This window comes from Bradysia coprophila, unplaced genomic scaffold (assembly GCF_014529535.1).
Source record: "Bradysia coprophila strain Holo2 unplaced genomic scaffold, BU_Bcop_v1 contig_324, whole genome shotgun sequence".
In the NCBI taxonomy this organism is placed as follows: Eukaryota; Metazoa; Arthropoda; class Insecta; order Diptera; family Sciaridae; genus Bradysia; species Bradysia coprophila.
In genome coordinates, this window is record NW_023503584.1 from 2,373,927 (window position 1) to 2,391,418 (window position 17,492).

At 35.1% G+C, this 17,492-nt stretch overlaps 2 protein-coding genes across 4 annotated transcripts; one reads left to right on the top strand and one right to left on the bottom strand.

Annotated features, from left to right (window-relative positions):
* The first annotated feature begins 90 nt into the window (after window positions 1–90).
* Window positions 91–1,678, top strand: LOC119079433 (mitochondrial import inner membrane translocase subunit Tim22). Its single transcript, XM_037187346.1, has 5 exons — window positions 91–269; window positions 356–480; window positions 546–739; window positions 813–885; window positions 1,513–1,678. Exons 1-5 carry the CDS (start codon window positions 142–144, stop codon window positions 1,596–1,598), a joined length of 606 nt encoding a protein of 201 aa, XP_037043241.1. The 5' UTR covers window positions 91–141; the 3' UTR covers window positions 1,599–1,678.
* On the bottom strand, window positions 1,670–15,970 carry LOC119079432 (diuretic hormone receptor-like). 3 transcript variants are annotated; one of them, XM_037187344.1, is made up of 12 exons: window positions 15,410–15,970; window positions 10,933–11,053; window positions 6,678–6,873; window positions 6,513–6,606; window positions 6,345–6,438; window positions 5,032–5,112; window positions 2,872–2,969; window positions 2,693–2,803; window positions 2,414–2,599; window positions 2,216–2,352; window positions 2,107–2,154; window positions 1,670–1,798 (listed from the first exon to the last, which is right to left on the bottom strand). In XM_037187344.1, exons 4-12 carry the CDS (start codon window positions 6,525–6,527, stop codon window positions 1,771–1,773), a joined length of 798 nt encoding a protein of 265 aa, XP_037043239.1. In that variant the 5' UTR covers window positions 6,528–6,606; window positions 6,678–6,873; window positions 10,933–11,053; window positions 15,410–15,970; the 3' UTR covers window positions 1,670–1,770. The 3 variants fall into 3 exon arrangements, with proteins under 3 accessions (XP_037043239.1, XP_037043238.1, XP_037043240.1); XM_037187343.1 differs by having other exon boundaries at window positions 1,676–1,798; window positions 2,414–2,611; XM_037187345.1 differs by lacking the exon at window positions 5,032–5,112 and having other exon boundaries at window positions 1,761–1,798; window positions 2,414–2,611; window positions 15,410–15,969.
* Between the last annotated feature and the right edge of the window lie 1,522 nt (window positions 15,971–17,492).

The following is a 17,492-nucleotide window of genomic DNA, read 5'->3' on the forward strand; positions in this document are numbered from 1 at the left end:
CATTATTGAGCATTGTTTCGGGTATTTAACTTTCAAAAATACTTGAATGTGAGCAACATCCTCGCGTGTACAAACATCGGCGCACATAAAAATATTATTGGCTGTCATCGCTGTCATGTTCAATAAAATTCAAAACAAAAAATGTCTTTGCTACCATCCTTGCTGAAAAACTCAAACGAAGAGACAAATCAGAATAAAACTGAAAGAAATGTGTTCTTCGAAAACTCAGAACTCGACAGTCTGGCCAGACATTTCGTCAATATGCAACGGTAAGTGGGAAACAGTGAACATTCCATGTCAACGTATTTCATAATCAAAACACAACTTACCGACATCCACAATCGGCCAATCACAGATACCGCGAGAACATTATCATCCCGAAAAATCTGGGTCCAGTGGCAATCAAAACGAGTGAAGAGAAAATGGTCGAATCATTCTTTGAAAGCTGCTTCTTCAAGTCATTCATGGCCTGCGTGATGGGTAAATGATCTAACCATTACTGTGTCCTTCGATGACTTCCAGTCACTGATTCATTTCCCAATTAGGTTATGGTCTTGGTGCCGCTATTGGACTTTTTAGTTCGTCCGTCAATCCCAACATTGCTGTACCCGGTGTACCAGAAAAACAACAAACCGCCAGAGAAATCTTCCGTGAAATGAGGAAAACCACGCATGGCTATGCGAAGAACTTTTCCGTCATTGGATTGATGTTTGCAGGAGTCGAGTGCACGATCGAATCGGTAAGAAAACGTTTGGTTGAGTAGTGCAACCGTTCAGTGGGCGCTGTTTCTCATCTCCTTCTCTTCAATTTAGTGTCGCGGCAAAAGTGACTGGCGAAATGGCACATATGCAGGAGGAATAACCGGAGGCTTGATAGGTCTTAGAGGTGAGAAAATTGATTATCTTCGGGACTTTCTAAAATTAGTTAAGAATCAAAGGTGGCTAGACATTCGGTGACAACATCCGCGAGACAAGGGAGACACCTTAAATTTTATTGAATGTACTCAGAACGATGCATGTTCACCGTCGGTTTAGAACGGTCTGACTTTCGATAGATTTCTAATTTCTATCGATCGATTTTTGAGATCTTCAGTAACTCCCTATAAATGTCTAATGCCATCGGCGTAGATACACATAATTTGAACGCTCTTCATCAATCAGCATCAATCCTTGTGAACGATTCCACGGAAACAATTTCTTTATCGACGTCAATTAGTCACAGTCACAATTTAAACATAATTTTTGAAGCGATCCGAATCGTAGTCGGAGGTTTTTGGGAAGACTTTCTTGGAGAGACAGTTACAAGCGTCAGGAATTTTCTTCCAGTTTTGAAGGTTTTACGATTTCCTAATGAATTGCATTGAAATTGACGATTTCCTTCAAGGGATTTTCCATTTTCTGGATTTTTTTTTTATTTCGGAGGACAGAGAGAATCTGACCTTTAACTGACAATTTGGCCTTTCCTTTCCGACTTTTACTTACGTCCATTCATCACGTTGTTTCCGTATTTCAGCTGGTGTGAAAGCGGGCATACTAGGTGCTGCTGGTTTTGCTGCATTTTCAACAGCCATTGATTATTATATGAGACAGAGATTCTGAGTTGTCGACTACAGTCAAGACAATTAGTTGTACCATTTTCGTTGTAGTTTTAATGTAAATAAACAAACAAATTTACAGAATATTTCATCTTTGCTTTAATATTTTCACTGCGACGATGAATACAATGTCTTTAAGTTGCCTGTACTCCAATTTTTTAACGTCAAGTTAACGGCTATAGCATTGGACTCACATCAGTTAGCCTAGAAACAGTAAATGGTAGGTTTTAGTCATCTGTTTTATTCACAAAAACCTCAGCAATAATAGTGTTTTTCATGGGCAAAACGAAGGAAGTACAAGATCTGTTGTCAGACATTGTGCGATCTTTCAAACGGGAGAAGTAACAAATTGAGTCTCAATGTGAGTATTGAGTATATATAAGCTTGTTAAACCTCGAAAAGATTTTATCTTTCACAGACTTGCCGCATATCAGAATACGTTCGGATCTATTACTTCATTTAATGTAAATATAATTAAGAGATTCTTTTCAAATATTTAACAGTTTACTAACCGTCCGTTATCGACTGCGGATCTCTGAGTCCCATTAGATGACGAATTTCTGTAACGAAAAATATTTTTTTTTGAAATTTCTACATTTGAAGACAGACAATGTCATTTACATCAACTTTTGATGAGTGTTGGCATTTCTTTGGCTGTATTGAATATTCCTCTCATCCTGCCATCTGAAAAACCGTTGTCGAATGGTTTGCTTGACTTCCGAGTTCAAAAAGCAGTAAAAGACAGATATTGAGAATCCCTGAAATTTGTTTAAAACTTCATCGACTTGGGTCAACAATTTTATTCATTTCGCACATTACCTGCGTGCTTATAAGTAGAGCTCGAATAATCGCAAAGATATATTTGCCAAGACCATCGACTGGACCGGTTATTACCACCAAATATGTAAGGCCCAGCAATGGTATTAAGATCAATAAAGCTTTCGTCGCCTTCCGGTATTGTTTCGTTTCGACATTGTTGTTCGATCGCAATTTGATAATAAGCACCTTAAAAACACACTTTATGATAAAAGAAACTTTTTCAGTTTTTCTTTGTGCATTCCGAATGTTCATTTTGTTAATTGAAATCGTACCACTCACCCACATAATACGTAGAAGGAAAATGGAATTTATCACCAAGCAAGCAGAAACGGGTCCTTGATATATCCAGTCGATTTGCGACTCATGCATCCATGTACAATCAAGTTGATGCTATTTGCCGTGCAAAGATTTGTAACAAAATGGTCAAATCGATTCGTGTTTACAAAACTCGATTTTACCTCACTCATCGGATCCAAACCTAGGTCATAAATCCCTAATGGCGTTGTTATAACACTTTTCACAATCGCCCAGATCATAATGATTATTGCCGGGAAAACTATAACAGTTTTAATGTAGTCATTAGAAACGGATCTAGTAACGACAATGACGACAAAAATAAGCAACACGGTTTGGGTAATATTACCTTATTTACATAATAAATATTTGTTAAAATAAATGAAGTAAAAGATTTTAAAACGGACACGAGATGAAAATCGTTCCTCATTATCTCAAGGCGAGATGAAATGAGGTGAGATGTAATACCCTTAAGAATGAATTAGCGAAAACTTCATCAAGCTTATATGAAAACTAAATTTAAACCACATCCGATTCGAATGATCAATGCCTCTAGAGAACCTGTAGACGGTCCTGATTGTGTGGAAAAATTACTAGTTGTTTACTTATCTTTACATATAAAATAGTAAATAAATTCATGAACTAAAAGTCGAATAATTTCGTCAGCTGATTTAGTTGGAAGAGTGAAGGTTTGTTGGCCATACAGAGACGCTGTGATATATACCCAACATAAGTCGAAAAATGTTCGTATGGACGCGCTAGACATCAATACTTTGTTTTCGGCTTCGGAATCTCTTGTACAGCAACAACCAAAAAAATGTGTAACTAAATATTAAAGAAAAGAGTGGACTGCCAGTTGTCCAGCGACTGCCGTTGGTCGTAATTGTCCAGGGTGATGACAAAGTTGAAAAAATTTGTCTACATGCTGTTATCGAATCGAATCAAATTCGTTAAAAAAGCATTTTAGCAACGTTAGGAATAACGTTTTTTCTAAACGACGTTGGAAATACGTGAAAAAGTAGCGATATTTCAACACCAGTTAGGAAAAAAATCAAAAAGAATTCATTTCTCCTATGCATTGGCTACGAAGAGTCGTTAGTATTGTAAGTAAAAACATTATAATTCGGATCGGACATGACTTGAGTCTTGGCTGTTCGATACCTTCGCCAATTCTTTCTTACTATTCCGTGGTTATTGTGTTAAATAAACGATGGGCTTTCCATTTAAAAATTGTTGCTGAGACATAATGTTATACATCTAAGTGAAAGCTGAGTCTAGAAATGTATAAATAACTATAACAAGCAGCAATGAATACAGCGAAAAATTAATTATACGATTGTTTGCAGTATTGGTTTCGTTGTAATGTAAGTCGAATTATAAGGGACAAATGCCCAAGGCATCAGTTCTTTCGTCTTCCTTTTGCCAAGGACAGGTAAATGATCAGACACGTGCAATTTATATTTAAAATTGCGCTACTCATAATGGAACATTTGTTTCCATTCAATTTGCTGGTCGTTTTGGTTCAAATGATTGATTGCTATAAGAAGACACCGAGCCAGAAAAATTTAATTTGGAAAATTAATTACAGCATATCTTTGACATGCACCAATTATAAATGTTTAACACCGTACGAAATGCTGGGGGTTATTAGGTTTAATATGCCGTTACTAACACTTGCAATTCCGTGCAGGGAAGTCAAAGTAAAATTCTTTCCTTGCCTGAAAGGTAATAGTGGCTTTAAGTTCGATGATAAGTGTGAGGTAGAGAAATTTTTGAAGTATTCCGCGGCTTATTACACTTAAATCTACGGGAGTATCAAATGAAGATAAGAAATGGAAAATTTTGAAGATGCAGCATCGTCGATGCTGGTTAGTTTAAACCGATTTTTATAATTTATCTTTCTTACCAAACACAGATTCACAGAGACACTCTATTACCATTGAAGAGATGCCCGATGCTTTCTCTTTAATCGACTCGTTTCCGTTTGTATTCCTTACCGCAACTTGGTAATTGTACAAAGATCAAAACTGTTGCTTGAATTTCGTATAATCATTCGTATCGGATATCTACACAGATTTTAATGGAAATGTATTTTCCTCTCATACCAAATTAGAATTTTTATCTTTTCCAATTTTCATTTCCCATTCTAATTACCCCAAGATCAGAGTTCATTTTTAAACATTCATAATGACTATATCCGAAAAATGATTTTTCAATCTGTTATCCAAACCTTTTAGACAACACAAGCTAGCCCCTACATCCCATAAAGCATTATTAACACACAACACTATGAATACACAAAAAAGAACGACAATTTCACTTACCCCAACCCAGTATCGCGTACATCTTGAATTTTAATTTATCACTGGAGAACGTCTCTACAACCAACATGTACAGGTAAAGGCCTGAATCCGAAATGAAATATTACAATTTTGAGTGTGTAAATATGCTACGTACAGCGAATACTTAAATAGTTAAATAACAGGAGAGAGAGTAAAAAAAAAACTCAAGTAAATTCAAGCCAACATAACTGGCTATACATTCCCCAATTACTCGAAACATGAAATTTCAGAACGGATCCGATGCGACATTGAATTTAGCAAGAGAAAGGATATCTGAAGATTTTTTTCCTATCTGAAATTCAGTGGAAAATGGGTTTGTTTAGGTTTTTATTAATTATGTATTGTTTACGCTGCCGCAGAAAATTGAATATGATAACATTTACACCATGTAAATGTAAATACATCGAACTGAAGTAAATATTTGCTTTCTCGGCAGAATTTAAAGATAGGGGAGGAACCATATTTAATTAGCAATAAATTTGTCGACAATTCATTAAAGACAGCTATAAAGACAGTTTTATCTTATGATCCCATAAACAATATTTCTGAGTTATAAAGGGCCCATTCACTTTTCGTGGCGTGTGCATTTAGCGTAGGACGTCAGTTATAAATGACTCAATACGTCTTTCGGTTTATTTTCTTTGGATATTTTTTACCTCCTTCAGTGGTCACCTTTTACATAGAAAGAAAATTTTGTATGGAGATTCAGACTTCATTTCGGTCTCGAGGTGGAAGGTACTGAAGGATGACACCCTACAACTTCATGCAATTACTAACGTAACATGAAATCCGTTAAAACCTTATAGAAACGGCAAACGTATTGCAACATGATCATTAACCTCTGTAACCTCTGTCATCTGCTATCGACAACGACAGCAATAATAAACGACAAGCATCGACAAATGAGGTCTTATATAGCAAAAAGCGTGGTCAAAACAAATGAAGTAAAAGATTTCTGAAATCAATCTTTGAAAATCTTCGATCAAATGAAGTAATAGATTGGATAAGTAAACTGTAAATATGCTTGCCGTTTGTGACAGGTTAAATCTAGTACTTCATTTGTTGCAAGTGTTGGATACAAAATCTTTCATTTCATTTGTATGACATATTTCTTATATAAAATGAGAAGAGTCAGAGATTATCGCTTATTCTTCGCGTTATTCTCGATAACAAATGACTAGCCGTTTAAAGTTGCGATTTGAAATCCATGAAATGATTTCTTTGAAATCCATATATAGTCACGGAACGGACACGAAATATCTGCAACTTTAACATAATTTTAATTTTAATCTTACCTTCGACGAGCATCCAAAAAAAATTGGTTAAACTAAAGTAATGGAAAAGTATAACTAAAATTATGCATCCTGCTACTCCCGGTTTGACTGTAATCTGATGATGGAAAAAATGCGATGCTAATTTGCATAACAGAAATTTCGTTTAAATTTTATAATCCCCTTGATTACCTGCAGAGAAAGCATCAATATCCAAAGTAATCCCGACAGGATGTACGTTAAAAATAAATTTGCATGAATAGCATTCCTTAGACAACGAAGTTCTCTGCATAATTTAAAACAAAACGAGTATTAACGGAAAAGAGTTTCATGGCTCGATGTTCTACGTTATCTTACTTTAAATGCAGGAAAACAATCAGTGCTAATGTCAGCGAACTTAAACTCAGTATGTATCCAAATCCGTAGATAATGGTCGGTAGTTCAATCGATGGAACGAAATCGTGCAGCTCGGTATCGTTTGCGATATGCAAACATTTTTCGTAATTGGAATTGTCCCATGTGCTGTCATTTCGACAATATTTTGTTGCATTTTCTGTGGGGATAATTTTTAGATTAATTCATATTCAATTCGTTAACCAAATAACATTTTGTCGTAATATATGGATGCTTCACGAAGTCAGCATTAACTTAGCATTCTTTCAAAACTTTTTGGTCATTTTGCTTTAAAAAAAACAATAGGATCGGCTAGTAGATCACCTGGATGCTGTGTGTTCAAGAAACGACTCTATTGATCCATTGATCTCCATCACCTGACTTTAGTTCAATGTCAAAAAAAAAGAATTTGTACGCACTAAGCACTACTACTAATATATTTATTGTGGTGTTTGAAAGGAGCGATAGTGCTAGTGAACATACAAAAGCCTTTTCTTAAACTTTCACAAGCGTCAAGTAGATCCCCGGAATAATATTCGAGTCTACTACTTCCGTTGTCAATAACTTCAGTTGGAAATCTTCTACCTCGTTTAGATGTGGTCTACCTTTTTGCTATTTAATATTACGTTATCCAGATGCCACCGTTGATTTTTTTTCGTCGATGTCGATAACAGTTGACATTGCTCGGAACAAATTAGGATCCGCATGTAAAGCCGACGCATTTAATATTGATCGATTTTCGATTAAATGTAGTTTTCGTCGAAGTATTTGAGCCATTTGCATTGAATTACAGTATAAAAGCTTACACACATTTGATATGTTTACGCGTGGTAAACCCAATAAAACCTAAAATTGTTATTTATCTACCAAGGAAGGTATTTTTTCGCACAATATGTCGATTATCGACCCGAGGCGAAGCCGAGGTCGACAAGACGTCGTGTGCGAAAAAATACAGGCATAACTACCGTGGTAGATACAACTTTTTTCGCAATCTCGGGCCATAATCACCTTTCCAATGCAAAACATGTCCTACATTTTGTACCAAAATTCTTGTGTTACAGCAAAGCACTGACAGTGCAGAAATTCATTTGAACGATCAAGAAGGCTGCATTATAATACACATTGCAATGTGATGTGAAGAAACGCGTTGAATGAAATAGAGCAGTCAATGCTTAGTATGCTTGTCGTTAATGTTTAAGAAGTTTTGAAATTTCTTTGCACATTTGAACATTTGCATAACATTCGTAAGGCTTTGTCGGGTAAACCGCAAACCACAAACAGCTCTATTGCACATTCGTAAGCTTTTATACTGCGATGTTGTTTAAATGCTTTCTACAAAAACTGTATTTCGTTTAAAGCGAAAAAATAGAACATTTTATCTTGCTCCCACTTTACTATTTTTGGGAAAACATTTTCCCGAATTTTCTCAATTTTTTACTAATTTTTCTAAAATCAGGTTTGGGAAATTCGGCAAATATTGAAAAAAAATGTGTGAAAATTCTGGAAAACGTTTTACTAATGATCCCTAATATGATTTATATTTGCAAGCCGTTGGTAGAGCATTATGTATAAGGTACATTTATCATACTAGGATAGTTGATAGTTCTAAGAACTTATTGTACAGAGCTTCTCCAGTCCTTCCAATATGAAATTTAATTCTTAAAAATTCTTGCAAATTCCTGAAATAAAATTTTGAATTTTTCAATACAGTTGGCTACTTTTAAATGAATAACGCATTTGTTTCAGCATCCGCGTGATAATACCGTTTAAAGACGTCAAGCCATATTTGTTTGTATATGAGTGGATCAGCTGAAAAACAGCTGAAACGTTACTTATTTTGAAAGTCGTCGACTGTAATTTTTATAGAATTTTATTCCAAAAATTGGTCTGGCTTCCACACCATCTATTTGTGTTCTTCTTCATAAGAAAGTTCATTGTCCCATTGCACATTTTTATCCCGAAAAAGACGATTGTATCAATAAGAAGGATTTTATAGTGAAGGGTCGTTAAGGGGTATCTTAACTCATATAAATTGGCTTCATTTAATTTAATTCGTGTTTTTACTAAATCTTCCAGCATAACGGTTAAACAAAGCATCATCATTATCTTTGCACCTGTTCAGATTATTAGACAAAAAAAAAAGTCTGAACATTTCTTAGTTTACACATTTTCATACCACCGCAACCGTACAATCTTTATACAACAACAACAGAAAAATCCACACAATTATTCTGCTTTATTTATTATATTTCTTTTTATCTCTCAAGTGTATACGCAAACAAAAGCACAATGAATATTAAGAAATTTCCTTTTTTAGTTACGTTCCATAATATAAATCGCAGAAAATGAATTCAGATTCACAAAGCATGTTTTAGCGAAATAAAATGTTGAATAAATAAGCCAATAAATGCGCTATCCGATTTGGTTGTATCTCTTTACGCGATTTAAATATATATCCATTTGGTTGTGCTTTTAATGAAAACATTCATACCATCCTAAAAAGGATGCTTCTAGCTACGGAAAAGTATATAATACAATGTCTTTGATGGAAACATAAATTACAATTTTTGTACACTGAAGCCAGTAAGTAATCTGTTTAGACTGCAATACGATCGTATAATTTTGTAAGAAAAATACTGCATGTAAGAATTCACGAGCAACACTCAGTTCGTTGACTGTCTATGTCTTACGTGGGCAATTCATTTGTCTTTCGTTCAGTAATTACTTAGCAAACATTGATCTCTGGTATGTGTATTTTATTATTCCCGTTAGAATACGGATTAATTGCTTTCTCAAGACTCAAGTTCAAGCACATTAAACAACCAGTTTGACCTGACTGGTAATTTCAGAAAAGAAACCTCACGCAAAACTTCATTGTGTTTCGACAACTGAAAAACGGCGGCATAGACTTTGACTTTCCATGTCCCGTTTTGACTCCCGTTTCTTTCTTTTTTACTCTCGAGAATTTTTCAATAGAACCGGGATTTTCCGGATATCGCCGATATTTCGTGACTTCGTTACTTTTCCCGACTTTACTAGTCTTTTACTTTCGGAATGACTCTATAATTTTCCGGATAAATCAGTGACTTTTTTCGCACCTGTTGCACAATTTTCCGGAGCTGTTTCCCACTCGGTAAAAAGTGGTTTTTATAAAAACTAACTGCAGTCGTAATTGGAAGACATGGCCGTTGTGAAACTTCACAATATTAAATAGATGCAGCGCAGGCATAGCATATGCAACCAAGCAGTAGACCAGTTTTCCAAGAGGGGCCTGCGTATACAACCGTAACATGTTGTCATTATAAAAAATGAGAGTTGCCGGTGTTTATTGACAAATTTTCATTCAAGAATAATATTTGACAATTATTTGTTTGAATTTCTATAAATCTGTTTGAAATGACCTCGTTGTCCACATTTTAACGTGAATTTTTGCCTCTTTAGAGGGACTCATTAACATTATACTTGTGGTGCCTCAAAAAACTTTGTTTATTTTGTAACAGATCATATTAGAGAGGCTAAATATCCGTTAAAAAAATCTGTTCTAGTGCTTGGCTCAGTGCTATGATGCTGGAGACACTGAATATTTACAGAGTTTTTGGAGTTTTCTGTTCTCATAAGTAAAATATCGATTTTCGACGTTTGTTTGTCCAAAATCAAATAGACCTAAGCACCTTTAGTAGATTGACCACTTCCTTTATTCATTTTTTGCACGTAAATTTTACTATATAAGTATCATCGTTTGCCAGAACTAATCGTCTACTTGCTTTCTCGCATTCGATAGCTGATAGTCGTTCGTGGAAGGTTAATTATAACCATTCCAACATACTACAGGACGGTTGTAATATTCCTAGGTCTGCAAAATACCGTACAACGACCACGTATCTGCATTTTGATACCGTTTTCATGCTAGGGTACACCACGTTGGAACAATGTATCATAATAAATGTTTTACGTTTAAACTTTATCAACCAAAAAATTTTATAAACCAAATTTGCTAAGCCGCACATTTCCTATTCATTTCAACTTTATAGTATCCTTTTACTAATATTTACCAGACTAAGATCTAAAAGCCAACCATACAGGCACATTCATAAAGTAAATTTTAAATTTAATAAAACATTATGTGGAACAAAAGTTCTTTTGAAAGCAAACACCGACATTCCGTGAAGCATACATGATTATATTATATTAAGCGTATATAACAAGACGTATAACTTACGCGTGCTGTCGTAAAAGATTCCTTTGAATTCACGAAAACATTGTAGAACCGCCACCGAATCCGGATTTGTTTCGGGCCAGCACAGTATCGAGTCAAATACTTTCGGGCATCCGATGGGCTCCTATAAATTATATTCGAAACACATGTAATCATGAACCGTGTATACGGTAATAATACGTTCAGACATGTCTAAAATAAATGTGCTGAACTGCTCATAAAACCAATTTTATGTTGAAGAAAATCTAATTTTCAATTAGAGAGAGGTTGTTTTTATGCGCAAAATAAATAAATTTATACTAATGATTTGATGGAATGGATAGAGTTGATGGGTGTTTGTTTATGTTGAAGAGCGTTAGGAAATAATTTATGGAGAACGAAGATGATTTTGTGTAGGATATTTTCTTTTATTAGGTACTAGTGGAGTATCCCGGCTTCGCTCGGGAAAAATGTGTAAATATTTTCCTCTAAAAAAAATCCCCCAAAAACTATTTTCACGGGTCAAAAGTATTTTCACGCATCAAAAATAAATTCAATTTAAAGTCAAAAATTTTCACGCGGTAAAAAATGTTGCTTCGTTTTTATCCACGACGCAAACGAACAAAAAAAAAACTCTACGCGTCAAATAACGCATGCCAAGTTTCTAAGACTTTTCGTATTGGTTCCTTGTGGACAAACAATCAAACCAACAACAAACTTGAAACTTTATATTATAGAAATGTGAACAGATAGCTGACCTGTTCTTTTGAGAGTCTCAAATATGTACAGAAAAACTGTCGTTGCGTGTAATCTACACATCTGCGGAAAATAAAATAGATCCAAAAGAAGATAAAAAATATGATGACACAATGCTGAAAACCATGTTCGAACTTAGTGTTATTATGAATGACTGTAGATGTTTAATAATAAAGGAATAACTGAAACACATTCAACGGATTCAACAAGAAAGTTCACTGGTGGCCTAGTCGAATTACACGAACTGACGCCTAACGCTATTCAATGGCTCAATCAATTGGATGTTCAAGTGTGACGATAGTATGCTTTCCCGACGTTGATTTTTTTTTTTTTTGCTTTGTTTGAACTTTTTTATTTTAATATTTGCGATGTGATAATCAGCTTTTTTAATGCCATACGAAATAGTAATAATCTACCTACTCAGGCAACGCTAGCTCCTTGGCAGAGTAAAATAAACCAGGCAGGAGCGGTTCATTTTCGAAACGTCAAATAAGGGACCTAATACACTGTATGAAAATGAATTCAAATGAGCACTGACATAAATTGAAAAATTTTATTCGCAAAAAATATAGGGCTACTAGATTATTCAGGTCCCTAGTCAAAACAGCGCTCCTGCCTGGTTAACTTTTCTCTATCTTGCTAGCTCTCATCCCAATAAACTAAATTAAACGAAGGACCAGACCCAATAGTTTTCCCACCTGTAAAGTCAGAATTCTTTTGGTTATTACTAAACAAAGCTTCACTTTACTCAAGGATTCGAATGACCAACATAAAATAAGGTAATGGGTCCCGTTCACTTCATACATGTACCAACATGAAGTAAGGTAATGGGTCCCGTTCACTTCGTACATGTCTTAAAAAGGTTTTTCCAAAATCTATCGATACTTTATTTCATTCAATTCTCGTTTTCAATCGCATATAATAGCTTTGTTTTCCTTCTCTTTCGTTAAAAGCTCCTCCGGTGATAAATCTGTCCAGTCCGCATATCCACCACATGAATAAACACCAATCTCGTCCTGTCGATTGTTCTCAGAAGGAGGATCATTTCCTCTCACAAAATAGGTGCGACCAGGATACAACGTCACACCGCAAGCCGCCGAACTGGATGAGGTGGTGACAATTGTTGGTGAAAGTGGTCCAGAGCCACGATATCGTTCAACTGCAACAACTGGATAGCAAGTTTGAAGATCACCACAAGTGTAGGATGGACCAGTCACTTTAAGTGTACCAGCAAATATAGACTTGCAGTGGGTCTCTTTTTCAAAACCGGGAATACACGAACAGGCATCAGATAAACTGATGTATGACACCGACACAATCAACACAAAAATTAATTTGAGCATTTTTGGATGAGGTAGCTTCAACGTTGTCGAGTAAACTATGAACTAATCGACGCGAGAATTCCACTTTTATATCAAAAAGGTCACATATGAATATCTAATGATCATCAGGTTTTTCCCCGTTTTTTTTTTTTTTTAAATCTAAAACTATGAGCAAAATGTTCTTCAAATAAGAAAAATAAGACTTTAAATTAATTACCCGTTTGTGGGTTTTCTTTTGCCTCTCTCTCTCTCTCTCTCTGAAAAAATCTATCTGGGGAATTCCTTCAGTGCAAATTTATGTAATTTTTTTTTAAATAAAAAACGTGATTTATGGATGGAACAGAAAAATGTTTTTCATTAAATCATTGGGTTTAGTCGATTTTTTCTGTTGTCGAGAATGTATTTCTCTTGAATCTGCCATTTTTGTACCACAAAATCTATCTACTTTTAAACAGTAGTGGAAGTGGCTACCACACATTTCTTTCTGAACGAAAAAGGTTTTACGTTTTAGTGCTATCATAAATTTAAAAGATCTAATCAGCAACATAGCGTTCTATTTACTAAAAATGGCCAAAATACTTCGCACACGTAAAAAGATTTTTAGATGCAATAAGCAGCTTTTTAAAGCTTCATTATCCTTTCAGAAAGAATTTTTCTATGTGAACCGCACTCATTTACCGCATGCAAGCATATCACGTATGTGAAAAGTTGTACAATTTGATTACACTAGCGTGTCATAATTTGCACTTTTGCTATAAAATGTTTATTAAATAGCATACGTCGTATAATTTGCGTGATATGTATGTGCTAGCTTGACTTGCAGTCATTGCAATTTTCTAGTTTTTAACTGAGAATAAAAGTAGAAGATTTTGTTGCACTCTCTACTCATACAGAGTTATGCTTATTACACTGATACCTTCATATTCACAAGAAAGTTTTCATTTTTAAGTGAAAACGTTTGATTTTATACAACTAAATTCTTACGACTATATAGCATCGAGGATGACTATATAGCATCGAGGATGACTAATATATAGCATCGAGGATGACTAATATATAGCATCGATGAAGACTAATATATAGCATCGAGGAAGACTAATATATAGCATCGAGGATGACTAATATATAGCATCGAGGATGACTAATGTATAGCATCGAGGATGACTAATATATAGCATCGAGGATGACTAATATATAGCATCGATGAAGACTAATATATAGCATCGAGGAAGACTAATATATAGCATCGAGGATGACTAATATATAGCATCGAGGATGACTAATGTATAGCATCGAGGATGACTAATATATAGCATCGAGGATGACTAATATATAGCATCGAGGATGACTAATATATAGCATCGAGGATGACTAATGTATAGCATCGAGGATGACTAATATGTAGCATCCAGAATGACTAATATATAGCATCGAGGATGACTAATATATAGCATCGAGGATGACTAATATATAGCATCGAGGATGACTAATGTATAGCATCGAGGATAACTAATATATAGCATCGAGGATGACTAATATATAGCATCGAGGATGACTAATATATAGCATCGAGGATGACTAATATATAGCATCGAGGATGACTAATGTATAGCATCGAGGATGACGGTAACGAGTTATTTCGCGCCGCGCGAGATTACACATATTACAGTGGAGTTTCGCGCCCATACATTTTTCAATGGCTAACTTGATTTAGAGAATTTTTGCGAGTACCTGGCGATAAATTGGCGGTAGATTCAGTTGAGTATCAGGCACATAAATTTTGGAGATGCGAATTTTATTCTAACACCCTAGAGCTTTGTATCAGGGATACCGGTATCCTTAGAAAGTGTGGATTTTCCTTTTACAAAACCTTAAGGATACCGGTATTACGACATAGAACGTGTGAATTTTCCTTTTACAAAACGTTAGGATATCGGTATCCCAACTGAGATACACATATTTTGCATCAAGGATACCGGTATCCTTACTCAGAAAAAGTGGATTTTCCTTTTACAAAATGTTAGGATGCCTGCATCGCAACTGAGACGTTGCGAGATTCCTACCAGCAACAAATTCCTTATGGGCGCGAAATTACACTAATAAAGTAGGAATTTCGCGTGGCGCGAGATTCCTACTTTAATACGGCGCGAAATTACGACTAGCCAGGATGACTAATATATAGCATCGAGGATGACTATATAGCATCTAGAATGCATATATTGCATCGGGTGTGATAATATACCATCGAAAATGACCATGTTGCATCGAGTACTACTGTATTCTGACGAAATTTTAAATTCACTGGTGGTATAGCATTAATGTGATGGATTTATGATGATTAGTTAATGTGTCAGAGGTCACAGGAACTCATAAGTTTGAAAAATTGTTTGGTGATATCATTGTACGAAAAAGCAATCACTAACTTGAGCATTTGTAGTATTTCCGTATGCATCCAGTCGACATTCCAATTCCAAAGCATTCAAAATATCGTCGTCGTCTATTGGAATCGATGAACTCTCACTTGTTGTTGACGCCACAATGAATTCTTTTTTATCAACCAAAGTCACAAGAAACAGAATTTACATCGTCACGAACGCTTTTCCCAAGCGCCTTAGATTTCCGGTATTCAATTAATTTCTTTTTCTTTCAACTTAGCTTTTAACATCGAATCAAAACGAATTCATGTTTTCATTACGAGCACAAGTTAATTTTTCATCTCTTTCGCGCGATCCAAACCCAAAAGAAACCACATTAATATGCACGAAATATACAAAATTTTAATTCAATTTAACATTAAAAACTCAATTCTTTTTCCTCGTTAAATATATAAAAGGTTTTGCAAATTAAAGCCGAATTTCCCTCTGAAAACGTTCTGGTTCGGCTTTTCAGTGAGTAAAGGAACTAATGACTGGCATTCCTAACTGAACAGTAAAGCAATTGCAAAATATAAAATTTAACAAACAATTAAAAAACGACACAAAGTGTAGCTGAAAGTGTACGCTCTTTGATCTTATTGGAGGAGATAATGTAATTATATATTTAAATATTTAATATTTAATACGGTATGTACTCATATCATCAGAGTGTGTATAGGCGAGTAAGTGAGTGCACATATAAGATAACGTACTGTCTTACAGATTCTACCAACGAAAGCCAAATGTTAAATGGAAAATGGAATTGAACGACCGAATTCATTGTGTATTGTGTGGATTAAATTCGTTGAAGGAAAAATGTTGCTGCAATAAATAAGACGGAAAAATCCATTTTCAGGGGGACCTTCTTGGTTGCATTCCACTTGCAATTGTATAGTGTGCAGAGTGTTGCACAAAGTCGATTTTTGTAACAGTAGTCCTATACCTATACCTTTAGACAAACGCCAAAAATTAATTAAAAAATACCAGAGCGGAAAAGGGTGTGTCACCATTGTAAGTGTGCCTAAAATGTACCGTCCACAACAGATACATAAATAACCTTTCATGTTGAGGGCCTAAATTACGAGAAAAAAATCCGTAATCCCAAGGCATGAAAACATTTTTTTTCTGTGCCTTCAGCATGTAAAATATTGTACGTAACTCAGACGAAAAATGAAAAATCAATTTTCGATTATTGACCTCGGCTTCGACTCGGATCAACTTCACGCGAAAACTCGACTTTTCAACTTTGTGACGTAAATGTATGCGCTCAGGCTATTCTTTTGTCAAAAGTTCACTTAAATTGGAATGAAACCACCGTCATTTGATGCATAAAAATTCACGGCAGAGTAAAGTAAACCAGGCAGGAGCGCTTGATCTGACTGGGGACCAGAATAGTCTAGTAGCACTATTTTTTGCGAATAAAATTATTCAATTTATGTCAGCGTTCATTTGAGTTCATTTGAGTTCGTTTTCATACGTCCCTTAATTGACGTTTAGAAAATGAACCGCTACTGCCTGGTTTATTTTACTCTGTCGTGATAAAAATTAGATGGAGTAAAGCAATTGCATAATTTCAACACATTTTTCACAGTTTTTCTACTTATTTCTTTTAAAAGCCGTATACCGTCTACCACAACAGTCTCGCACAAAGTCGAGTAAATTTGATGTTAATAAATTATGAATATTATCTCGCATATAATACGACTCATATTCTCGGGCATGATGTTTGTTTTCGTATTATACTCCGAAGGATTAAAAAAGTCGGTTTTTTCTTCTAAAAATGTAAATGTAAATAAACATGCGTCTCATTGCTGGAGTAGACGTTATACTGTAATTACACTGGCTTTTATTTATAAATTGGTGCTACTACGTAAAAATTTATTATTTTCATGTATACACACTCGAATGATAATGAAATTCGAATAACAAACATTCGTTAAGCTAGATCCACCAGCCGCGCGTAGTTGTAGCATTATATAGTTGTGGGGCTATGGTGGTTAATTACCTCAACCAGAAGTCAAAACTTTAAAATTTTCATGCGATGATAGCCACAAGAAGCAAATGTCAGAAAAGTCAGTAAACGCCGGTATTT